Source organism: Salvelinus namaycush, unplaced genomic scaffold, assembly GCF_016432855.1.
Source record: "Salvelinus namaycush isolate Seneca unplaced genomic scaffold, SaNama_1.0 Scaffold1447, whole genome shotgun sequence".
Taxonomy (NCBI): domain Eukaryota; kingdom Metazoa; phylum Chordata; class Actinopteri; order Salmoniformes; family Salmonidae; genus Salvelinus; species Salvelinus namaycush.
In genome coordinates, this window is record NW_024058172.1 from 1 (window position 1) to 10,757 (window position 10,757).

The window sequence follows — 10,757 nt, forward strand, 5'->3', positions numbered from 1 at the left end:
CTTCAAATAAGGTCTGTGTTTCGTGCAGGCTTAAACCGCCTCGACGTTTTGATACCCGTGTAAATCTCACTAGGATAAGGTAACGTTTGTCAACATATTTTCATAAATCCACTCTACAAAAAAAATGATCTTCGCTTATATTTAGCCAATATTGATCAGAGTTACCTTGTCCTATGGATATCTACACAGTTATAAAATTAGCACGGTGGTGTAAGCCTACACGAAACACAGACCTTATTTGAAGTGAATCTAAAAATATCCTATGGAATAAATGAAGGAACCGCTTTTCAGATTTTGCTAGAAGGTGTCATGGGAATTATGACTCGCACTTTGGCCGTCAATTCTTACCATGCCCATTATTAAAATAGGATTTCCTGCATATTGAAATTACAGTTTTTGTTTTCAACATTAATCACAGGTAACTTAAACTCTATTTTTATTCAAACAGTTGAGAGTATTTGTCTCCTAAGCAGACTCTTCAGTATCATTGTCACTTCAGAGCTGTGTGTGTGTGTGCGTATTTATGTATTATATTAAGTTAAAATAAAAGTGTTCATTGTTCATTCAGTATTGTTGCAATTGTCATTATTACAAAAATGTGTGTGTGTATGATATATATATATATATATATATATATATATATATATATATATATATATATAAATATATAAAAATGTTTTAAATAAATTGGCACGATTAATCGGTATCGGCTTTTTTTGTCCTCCAATAATCGGTATCGGCGTTGAAAAATCATAATCGGTCGACCTCTACAATGGGCCCATACTGGTGATGTCTCATTTGCCTTCTTCAGGGAACTAGAGTTATGGACAGTACCAGTCAAAAGTTTGACACACTTACTCATTCAAGGGTTTTTTATTTTTTTACATTGCAGAATAATAGTGAAGACATCAAAACTATGAAATAACACATATGGAATAATTAGTAACCAAAACAATGGTGTTTAAACAAAATCAAAACCTATTATATTTGAAATTCTTAAAGTAGCCACCCTTTGCCTTGATGACAGCTTTGCACATGCCTGGCATTCTCTCAACCAGCTTCATGAGGTAGTCACCTGGAATGCATTTCAATTAATAGATGTGCCTTGTTAAGTTATTTGGGGAATTTCCTTTCCTTCTTAACCTTTCTAGGACACACGTTCCGCTAGCGGAACCCCTGACAACATTCCGCTGAAAAGGCAGCGCGGGAAATTCAAAAATATTTTGGGGAAATATGTAACTTTCACACATTAACAAGTCCAATACAGCAAATGAAAGATAAACATCTTTGTTAATCTACCCATCATGTCCGATTTAAAAAATGTTTTACAGCGAAAACACAACATATGATTATGTAAGATCACCGCAAGTCCAAAAAACACACAGCCATTTTCCCAGCCAAAGATAGGAGTCACAAAAAGCAGAAATAGAGATAAAATTAATCACTAACCTTTGATGATCTTCATCAGATGACACTCATAGAACATCATGTTACACAATACATGTATGTTTTGTTCGATAATGTGCATATTTATATCCAACCAATCTTAGTGTACATTGTCGCCATGTTCAGAAATGCCTCCAAAATATCCGGAGAAATTGCAGAGAGCCACATCTAATAACAGAAATACTCATCATAAACTTTGATGAAAGATACATGTTTTACATAGAATTAAAGATACACTTGTTCTTAACGCAACCGCTGTGTCAGATTTCGAAAAAGCACACCATGCAATAATCTGAGACGGCGCTCAGATATAAAAAACATTTCTCCGCCATGTTGGAGTCAACAGAAATACGAAATTACATCATAAATATTCCCTTACCTTTGATGATCTTCTTTCTTCTTCACATCTTTTTTCTATGTGTGAGAACTTTTCTACGGGTTTGAACTGTCTTTTTCTTGTCATCAAATCCCTGCCAAAAGTCAGGTGACCTAAGTGCTTCCAAATATGGAGTTGCAGGTTTGCCATATCTGTCATGTTTGCGCTATGTGCAAATCTTTATGGCAGTCATTTTACTTAAGGCCCTTGGAAATGATCTGCATATCTGCAATTATTTAAAAATTATAATCACTATATCGATTTACAAATACAAATCAAAAGGTGTTTGTTTGTGGATAGTGAATTGCAGTTGTGGATAGCGATTTACATTTGTGGAAAGTGATTTACATTTGTGGATTGGTGATTTATATTTGTGAATACATTTGGCATTATATTGATCCCATACAGACCCCACCTGTTTTTGGGAGGTTTTTTTGTGTCTGTTTTGCATGTTATTTTGCCATTAATACATGTCACATATCAGTTTGCAAACAATGTAACATTTTTATAATCAAATGAGTTAATAAAGCCGTATACAAACATGGTCTCTTTTTTTCTTTCTTGAGTAATGCAGGTGTTTCAGACTAGCTCAGTGCTTTCTGTGGTGGTGGGGCAGCCAGCGGAAAATACGGAGCGTAGGGGTTGGTAATGTTCTCCAATTACGCCGTGATTGGCTCAGTGTTCTGTCACTCACGGGGACACTATGTCACTGCAAAATGTACGGGTAGAGCTCGAAAATTCAAGCCCCTTGGATGCTGCAATAGAGTTGCATTAGAAGTGCCTATCCAAGAAGGCTCAAGGTCATTGGACAGAGATAAAATGACGTCAAATCACGTTATATCTACTGTAGCTTTAATTGGACTGATCATGTCAACATCGTACTTTCAGAATCTTAGCTAGCAAGCTAGCAGTCATCATCATGAATCAAGTCAACAATCTACTGGCAAATCCTTTTCCATCATTGTCATATGAAGAGAAATTATGAAGAGAAATGATAGATAAAACACTGGTGCTCATCGGCCATAAATATTACACAACAAGTTGGAAAATCGCAAATTCAACAATAAGTGGTTTGGAAGGAATCAGTGGCTAACTGCAAGCTCTGCAAAGCAATCACTAGCCTGCTATTCAGTGGAGTGGGTGTGTGGTCCAAGTTTGGATTTAAGGGTCAACATTGGCCATTCAACATTGGCCATGCTTTCAATCCAGCATCACTTCTGCCGCGTTCAAGACAACTGGGAACTCTGAAAAAAACAAGCTCAGACTGGGAAAATAAATTTTGAACGGTCATCCAACTCAGAATTCCAGGTTGTAACTCGGGCCTCTTTCTAGAGCTCTTCAGTTTCCTGAAGATCACTGACATCATGATTGGACCTTGTTTTTTTTGTTGAGTTCCCAGTTGTCTTGAAAGCCCTTCATCAATAAGTGCATCGATGATGTCGTCCCCACAGTGACCGTACGTACATACCCCAACCAGAAGCCATGGATCACAGGGAACATCCACACTGAGCTAAAGGGTAGAGTTGCCGCTTCAAGGAGCTGGACTCCAACCTGGACGCTTATAAGAAATCCTGCTATGCCCTCCGACAAACCATCAAACAGGCAAAGCATCAATATAGGACTAAGCCTGAATCCTACTACACCGGCTACGATGCTCATGTGATGTGGATGGGCATGCAAATTATTACAGACTACAAAGGGAAGCCCCGTGAGCTGCCCAGTAGCACGAGCCTACAGACGAGCTAAATGACTTCTATGCGCGCTTCGAGGCAAGCAACAAAGAAGCATGCATGAGAGCACCAGATGTTCGGCTACGGAGAGCTTAATCACACAGTCGTCCCGATGTGAGTAAGACCTTGAAACAGGTCAACATTCACAAGGCCGCAGGGCCAGACGGATTACCAGGATGTGTACTCCTAGCATGCGCTGACCAACTGGCAAATGTCTTGTTCAACCTGTCCCTGACTAAGTCTGTAATAACAAAATGTTTCAAGCAGACCACCATAGTCCCTGTGCCAAGGAACACCAAGGTAACCTGCCTAAATGACTACCGATCCGTAGCACTCACGTCCGTAGCCATGAAGTGCTTTGAAAGGCTGGTCATGGCTCATATCAATATCCCAGAAACCCTAGACCCATTGCAATTTGCATACCGCCACAATCTTTATTGCACTCTTCCCACCTGGACAAAAGGAACACCTACGTGAGAATGCTATTCATTGACTACAGTTCAGCATTCAACACCATAGTGTCCTCAAAGCTCATCACTGAGCTAAGGACCCTGGGACTAAACACCTCCCTCTGCAACTGGATCCTGGACTTCCAGATGGGCCGCCCTAGGTGGTAAGGGTAGGTAATAACATCTGCCACGCTGATCCTCAACACAGGGGCCCCTCGGGGGTGCATGCTTAGTCCCCTCCTGTACTCCCTGTTCACCCATGACTGCGTGGCCAAGCACAACTCCAACATTAAGTTTGCTGGTGACACAACAGTGGTAGGCTTATAGAGAGGAGGTCAGAGACCTGGCAGTGTGGTGCCAGGACAACAACCTCTCCCTCAACATGGTCAAGACAAAGGAGATGATCGTGGACTACAGGAAAAGGAGGGCCGAGCACGCCCCCATTCTCATCGACGGGGCTGTAGTGGAGCAGGTTGAGAGCGTCAAGTTCCTTGGTGTCCACATCACCAACAAACTATCATGGTCCAAACACACCAAGACATGAAGAGTGAAGAGGGCACAACAACGCATATTCCCCCTCAGGAGAATGAAAAGATTTGGCATGGGTCCTCAGATCCTCAAAAAGTTCTACAGCTGCACCATCGAGAGAATGGTCACCGCCTGCTATGGCAACTGCTCGGCCTCCGACCGAGCAGAGTAGTGCCTTGCGGTAGCGCGTATGGCCCAGTGCATCACTAGGGCCAAGTTCCTGCCACCCAGGACCTCTATACTAGGCGGTGTCAAAGGAAGGCCCTAAAAATTGCCACCGCACGGCCAGTGGTATTGGAGCGCCAAGTCTAGGTTCAAAAGGCTTCTTAGCAGCTTCTACCCCCAAGTCATAAGACTGCTAATCAAATGGCTTCCCAGAATATTTGCATTGAAACCCCACCCCCCTTTTTTACGCTGCTGCTACTTGCTGTTTATTATTAATGCATAGTCACGTTACCCCTACCTACATGTACATATTACCTCAATTACCTTGACTAACCTGTACCCCCGCACATTGACACGGTACTGGTACCCACTGTATATAGCCTCGTTATTGTTGCTCTTAAATTTCAGTTAGTTACACTTACTTAGTAAATATTTATTATTTATTTAATTAAAATTGCATTGTTGGGGGCCTCCCGAACGGCGCAGCGGTCTAAGGCACTGCATCGCAGTGTTGTGGCGTAACTACAGCCTGGGGTTTTATCCCAGGCTGTGTCACAACCGGACGTGACCGAGAGTCCCATAGGGCAGCGCACAATTGGCCCAGCTTCATCCGAGTTAGGGGAGGGTATGGCCGGGGGGGGGTTTGTGCGCTGGCTTTCGGGTTAAAGGAGCGGGTGTTAAGAAGTGCGGCTTGGCGGGTCATGTTTCGGATATGCATGACTCAACTTCCACCTCTCCCGATCCCATTGGGGAGTTGCAGCGATGAGAAAAGATTGCAATTGGATATCATGAAATTGGGGAGCAAAAGGTGGTTAAACATTTTTTTTTGTGTTCTTTTGCCCATCTTAATCTTTTATTTTTATTGGCCAGTCTGAGATATGGCTTTTTCTTTGCAACTCTACTTAGAAGGTCAGCATCCCGGAGTCGCATCTTCACTGTTGACATTTGATACTGGTGTTTTGAGGGTACTATTTAATGAAGCTGCCAGTTGAAGACTTGTGAGGCGTCTGTTTCTCAAACTAGAGACTCTAATGTACTTGTCCTTGTGCTCAGTTGTGCATCGGGGCCTCCCACTCCTCTTTCTATTCTGGTTAGAGCCAGTTTGTGCTGTTCTGTGAAGGGAGTAGTACACAGCGTTGTATGAGATCTTCAGTTTCTTGGCAATTTCTCGCATGGAATAGCCCTCATTTCTCAGAACAAGAATAGACTGACGAGTTTCAGAAGAAAGGTCTTTGTTTCTGGCCATTTTGAGCCTGTAATCAAACCCAAAACTGCCGATGCTCCAGATACTCAACTAGTCTAAAGAAGGACAGTTTTATTGCTTCTTTAATCAGAACAACAGTTTTCAGCTGTAAGGTCTACTCTACACCTGTTGTATTCGGCGCATGTGACAAATATAATGTGATTTGAAATCCATAGAATGCCAGACTTTGATGACAAAATTTCCCCACGATGGCCCGCTGCACCACCTTCCTGTTCAAGTGAGCACAGCACAACAAGGTAAGTTGAAAAATGTATTGTATGCTGCTGCATAAATTATGTAATATGCCAGGGAGATAGATATACTGTAGCTAAGAAAGGAATACTAAGTGTATGTTGTGTAGTAAGCTGTTAGTAGCCCATGTGCCTCACCCTAATAATTTGGTCCCTTTCCCCCTCATAATTTAGGCTAATGTTCTGACTTGGTGGTGCACATGTAGCCTATAGCCTGTTTAGAGAAATGTAATCATTGAATATTGTAAGAGCTTTCATTGTCTGCTTATATGTCCCTTTTACTTATCCTACGGTTCTGACTTGGTGTACAGGGAATACTGTCAGAATGCCCATGTTCTGAATTATGTCGCTGTACATTTCAAAAGTGCTGAACAAAGTTAAATTGACTACGTCCGTCCTAGCTCGCTCATTAATGTCTTAATCGAAATTACGTATTGCCTCTTATCCGCTCGTCTTCCCCTTATGCCATAGTTTGTACATCTCAAATGTCAGTAGAAACCACATTTGTTTAAGCAAGTCAGCCATATGAGCCATGTATTTTTTTCTTTTAAAGGCAGTAAAATGAGGCTGAATTAACTTTTTCACTGCCAGACAAGGATTTCTGTACAAGAGATGACATTTTTGCTGTCTGTGTTAAGATGGAATTCTTACTTGTCTGGTAGTAGTCATACACTTTCACCACAGCTGGTTTCAGATTCCTCACAGGCACATCCTCCTCTATGGCCAGGCTGTACGTCTTCGTTTCCTTCTGCTTGAGCTGGAAGAAAAGGAATAATACATTTGACATTGCAGTCCAATGTTATAGATTCACATAGTGTTACTGTATAAAACATCCACTACAGTCTTACTTTGATGTTACTGTTCAAGTTAAATCCAGTGTGTAGATGCAAATGAGACCACATCCAACTAGGTTCTGTAACCGATAAAGACAGACCCGTTTAGATGCAACAGTCATGTTCCTACCCCATCTAGGTAGATGATGACATGTCCTTCCTCCAGGTCAACACGTTTGACAGTGGGGTCATTTTTCAACTGGAAGAACAGAACACAGGATAAGATAGTGTCATAGACAGTACAACTGATACATTCAAAGGACAACTACTGGCATTGACAAAAGGATAATACTTACAATTAGAACAGATGCCATTATCATTTTATACATTAACTAATCCTCAAGGGGATTATACTTAGGGCCAGGAGTGTTCCCCAAACTGGTAAAACTCCTGGCCCTGATTAACTGAGGTTCTCTTATCGACTCACAGGCCCGAGGGAGGATTTGTCCAGGACGAAGCCGGAGAGAAGCTTGACATTGATGATCACCATGTTGGTCTCCTCTCGCCGACCATTGTACCTGTCAGTCACACAGAGTCAGATGAAGGATGGATATTATCTTAAAGGTGCAAATACGCAGAAATCGCTCCACCATTTCCTGATTGCTAAAATTCTACTAGTTAGCTTAAGTTAAGTTTGTGACAAAACAAGCAAGAAAATCATTGTACCATCTAAACCACTTTGAAATATATTTTCAGTAACCAAACATTTTTTATTTTATGCTGTTCAAAACCGAAAGTAAAAGACGCAAAAACGATACTTGAGAATGGGAAGCATAAAAATAGCGTACATAGAACAGATCTAACACTTCTTAGACTTGCTGTCAATGAGGATGACAGATCTATAACTCATATGTCTACATGAATTTGGTCAGGTCGCCCAAAAAGTTATAGTGCAGCTTAAAAGATGCATTTTAAATGAGATGCATGAAATCAACAGACATTTCAATGTACAGTAGCACACATGCATTTCCATTAACGCTGAAATTCTAGGGTTGAAACGTTAGTTTTTGCGCAACAGTGTGCTCTACTGAACACAAACCAGATACTCAGTACATGCAGTACTGAGAGGCAGCAAAGGGGAAATGACTGGAGCCTGACCTGCACAAACACGCAGCTCTTGCCCTTTGCCTTGATGTTGTAGTCTCCAGGGACCTCCCTCAGCTGCTCCTCCTGATAGAGCAGCCTGTTGTTCTGATTCACAGTGAACTCCATCTTCAGGCCTCCGGCCGAGTTCACACTGACTGTACTGGCGCCCTCTGGACTGAAGGTGGCAGCACCGTACTTGGCCAGGGCCTGCAGTGCTAACACTGTGTCCTGGTGACAGGGGGGGGAGAAAAGTACTGTTGCAAAATCAAATCCGGGTCGACTATAGCTTGGGTATGAATGGAGAGAATCAATATAATAAAGCAATACATATGAAGATTGTAAAATGAAACACAACAATTCAAGGAAATCCATGTGTTGTGTTATGAAATGATTGTAAAGCTTTAATACAATGTCCAATTTACTACATTTCATATACAAATAAGGATTTGGTGTGATCCATGTTTGGCCATGTACTAACAGTAGGAGCGATTGGCAGATGAGTTGCTAGAGTGAATGAATGTCTACCAGACCAACAAAGTACCTGTGTGGAGGCAAAGCCTCCGTAGGGGTTCTGCTGCTGGGCCAGCCAGCGGACGATGCCAGTGGAGTAGTCCAGCCCAAAGCCTGGCATGGTGGGACCGGAGAGCAGCGCCAGCAGCACATAGGATGTCATCTCCACCTCCAGAGAGTCCGTCTTTGTCCCAGAAGCCTCTGGTCTCTCCCAGTGACGATTGCCACCTGTGGGAATTTTCATTGTCAGTGGTCGGCAGTGACCGTTTTACGGCAGACAGAAAGGTAGAAAGAGACATTTTCACCAAGAGACAAGACATACCTGAGGTAGCAGCTATCTTGTCCAGGTGGGTGATGAGCTTGGCCCTCATGACCTGGTTTTGGGCCAGGGTGAAGGTGTAGGACAGCAGGGCCATGGTGTAGGTGTTCTCCAGCTGGTCAGACACTGCTGCCTTCAGACACGTCAGACTCTTCTCCACCATGGGGTCCTGACACACTCACATACAACAGGATTGTGTTTATTAGGCACCAAACAGAGGAACACTGAATGATCCAGATATTCCCTCCCAGTTTCAATAAGAAACATGCACATTGTTGCAAAATGTTCATGGCTTTTCCATTGCGCTCCCTAATGAACACAACCCAGACCTTTTATCAGGTTTTTAATACGGGTATGAGTACCGAATAATGTTAGCAATATAAATAAATTAACTAGTGTATATACTGTGTACAGTGACAGAGCTTGAGAGAATCTGCAGAGAAGAATTGGACAAAATCCCTAATATATACACTTTTCAAAAAAATAAAGGGAACACTTAAACAACACAATGTAACTCCAAGTCAATCACACTTCTGTGAAATCAAACTGTCCACTTAGGAAGCAACACTGATTGACAATAAATTTCACATGCTGTTGTGCAAATGGAATAGACAAAAGGTGGAAATTATAGGCAATTAGCAAGACACCCCCCATAAAGGAGTGGTTCTGCAGGTGGTGACCACAGACCACTTCTCAGTTCCTATGCTTCCTGGCTGATGTTTTGGTCACTTTTGAATGCTGGCGGTGCTTTCACTCTAGTGGTAGCATGAGACGGAGTCTACAACCCACACAATGGCTCAGGTAGTGCAGCTCATCCAGGATGGCACATCAATGCGAGCTGTGGCAAGAAGGTTTGCTGTGTCTGTCAGCGTAGTGTCCAGAGCATGGAGGGGCTACCAGGAGACAGGCCAGTACATCAGGAGACGTGGAGGAGGCCGTAGGAGGGCAACAACCCAGCAGCAGGACCGCTACCTCCGCCTTTGTGCAAGGAGGAGCAGGAGGAGCACTGCCAGAGCCCTGCAAAATGACCTCCAGCAGGCCACAAATGTGCATGTGTCTGCTCAAACAGTCAGAAACAGACTCCATGAGGGTGGTATGAGGGCCCGACGTCCACAGGTGGGGGTTGTGCTTACAGCCCAACACCGTGCAGGACGTTTGGCATTTGCCAGAGAACACCAAGATTGGCAAATTCACCACTGGCGCCCTGTGCTCTTCACAGATGAAAGCAGGTTCACACTGAGCACATGTGACAGACGTGACAGAGTCTGGAGACGCAGTGGAGAACGTTCTGCTGCCTGCAACATCCTCCAGCATGACCGGTTTGGCGGTGGGTCAGTCATGGTGTGGGGTGGCATTTCTTTGGGGGGCCGCACAGCCCTCCATGTGCTCGCCAGAGGTAGCCTGACTGCCATTAGGTACCGAGATGAGATCCTCAGACCCCTTGTGAGACCATATGCTGGTGCGGTTGGCCCTGGGTTCCTCCTAATGCAAGACCTCATGTGGCTGGAGTGTGTCAGCAGTTCCTGCAAGAGGAAGGCATTGATGCTATGGACTGGCCCGCCCGTTCCCCAGACCTGAATCCAATTGAGTACATCTGGGACATCATGTCTCGCTCCATCCACCAACGCCACGTTGCACCACAGACTGTCCAGGAATTGGCGGATGCTTTAGTCCAGGTCTGGGAGGAGATCCCTCAGGAGACCATCCGCCACCTCATCAGGAGCATGCCCAGGCGTTGTAGAGAGGTCATACAGGCACGTGGAGGCCACGCACACTACTGAGCCTCATTTTGACTTGTTTTAAGGACATTACATCAAAGTT

The 10,757-nt window shown here is 43.5% G+C and overlaps 2 protein-coding genes across 2 annotated transcripts; both read right to left on the reverse strand.

Annotated features, from left to right (window-relative positions):
- Nucleotides 1-6,795: 6,795 nt before the first annotated feature.
- On the reverse strand, nucleotides 6,796-7,572 carry LOC120036725 (pregnancy zone protein-like; the record flags this gene model as incomplete). Its single annotated transcript, XM_038983094.1, has 3 exons — nucleotides 7,449-7,572; nucleotides 7,152-7,220; nucleotides 6,796-6,945 (listed from the first exon to the last, which is right to left on the reverse strand). Coding segments are annotated over exons 1-3 (282 nt in total), but the record flags the coding sequence as incomplete, so codon positions are not given.
- A 258-nt stretch (nucleotides 7,573-7,830) lies between these two features.
- LOC120036721 (murinoglobulin-2-like) lies at nucleotides 7,831-9,114 on the reverse strand. Its single transcript, XM_038983092.1, has 4 exons — nucleotides 8,940-9,114; nucleotides 8,649-8,845; nucleotides 8,120-8,335; nucleotides 7,831-7,839 (listed from the first exon to the last, which is right to left on the reverse strand). Exons 1-4 carry the CDS (start codon nucleotides 9,097-9,099, stop codon nucleotides 7,831-7,833), a joined length of 582 nt encoding a protein of 193 aa, XP_038839020.1. The 5' UTR covers nucleotides 9,100-9,114.
- Between the last annotated feature and the right edge of the window lie 1,643 nt (nucleotides 9,115-10,757).

Bases quoted from the DNA above. Each gene is read 5' to 3' on its own strand.
- LOC120036721 (XM_038983092.1), bottom strand. From the start codon at position 9,099: ATGGTGGAGAAGAGTCTGACGTGTCTGAAGGCAGCAGTGTCTGACCAG. The intron at 8,846-8,939 runs GTATGTCTTGTC...AAATTCCCACAG, and splicing joins CAAGATAGCTGCTACCTCAG to GTGGCAATCGTCACTGGGAG. The intron at 8,336-8,648 runs GTACTTTGTTGG...CCCTGTCACCAG, and splicing joins GAGGCTTTGCCTCCACACAG to GACACAGTGTTAGCACTGCA.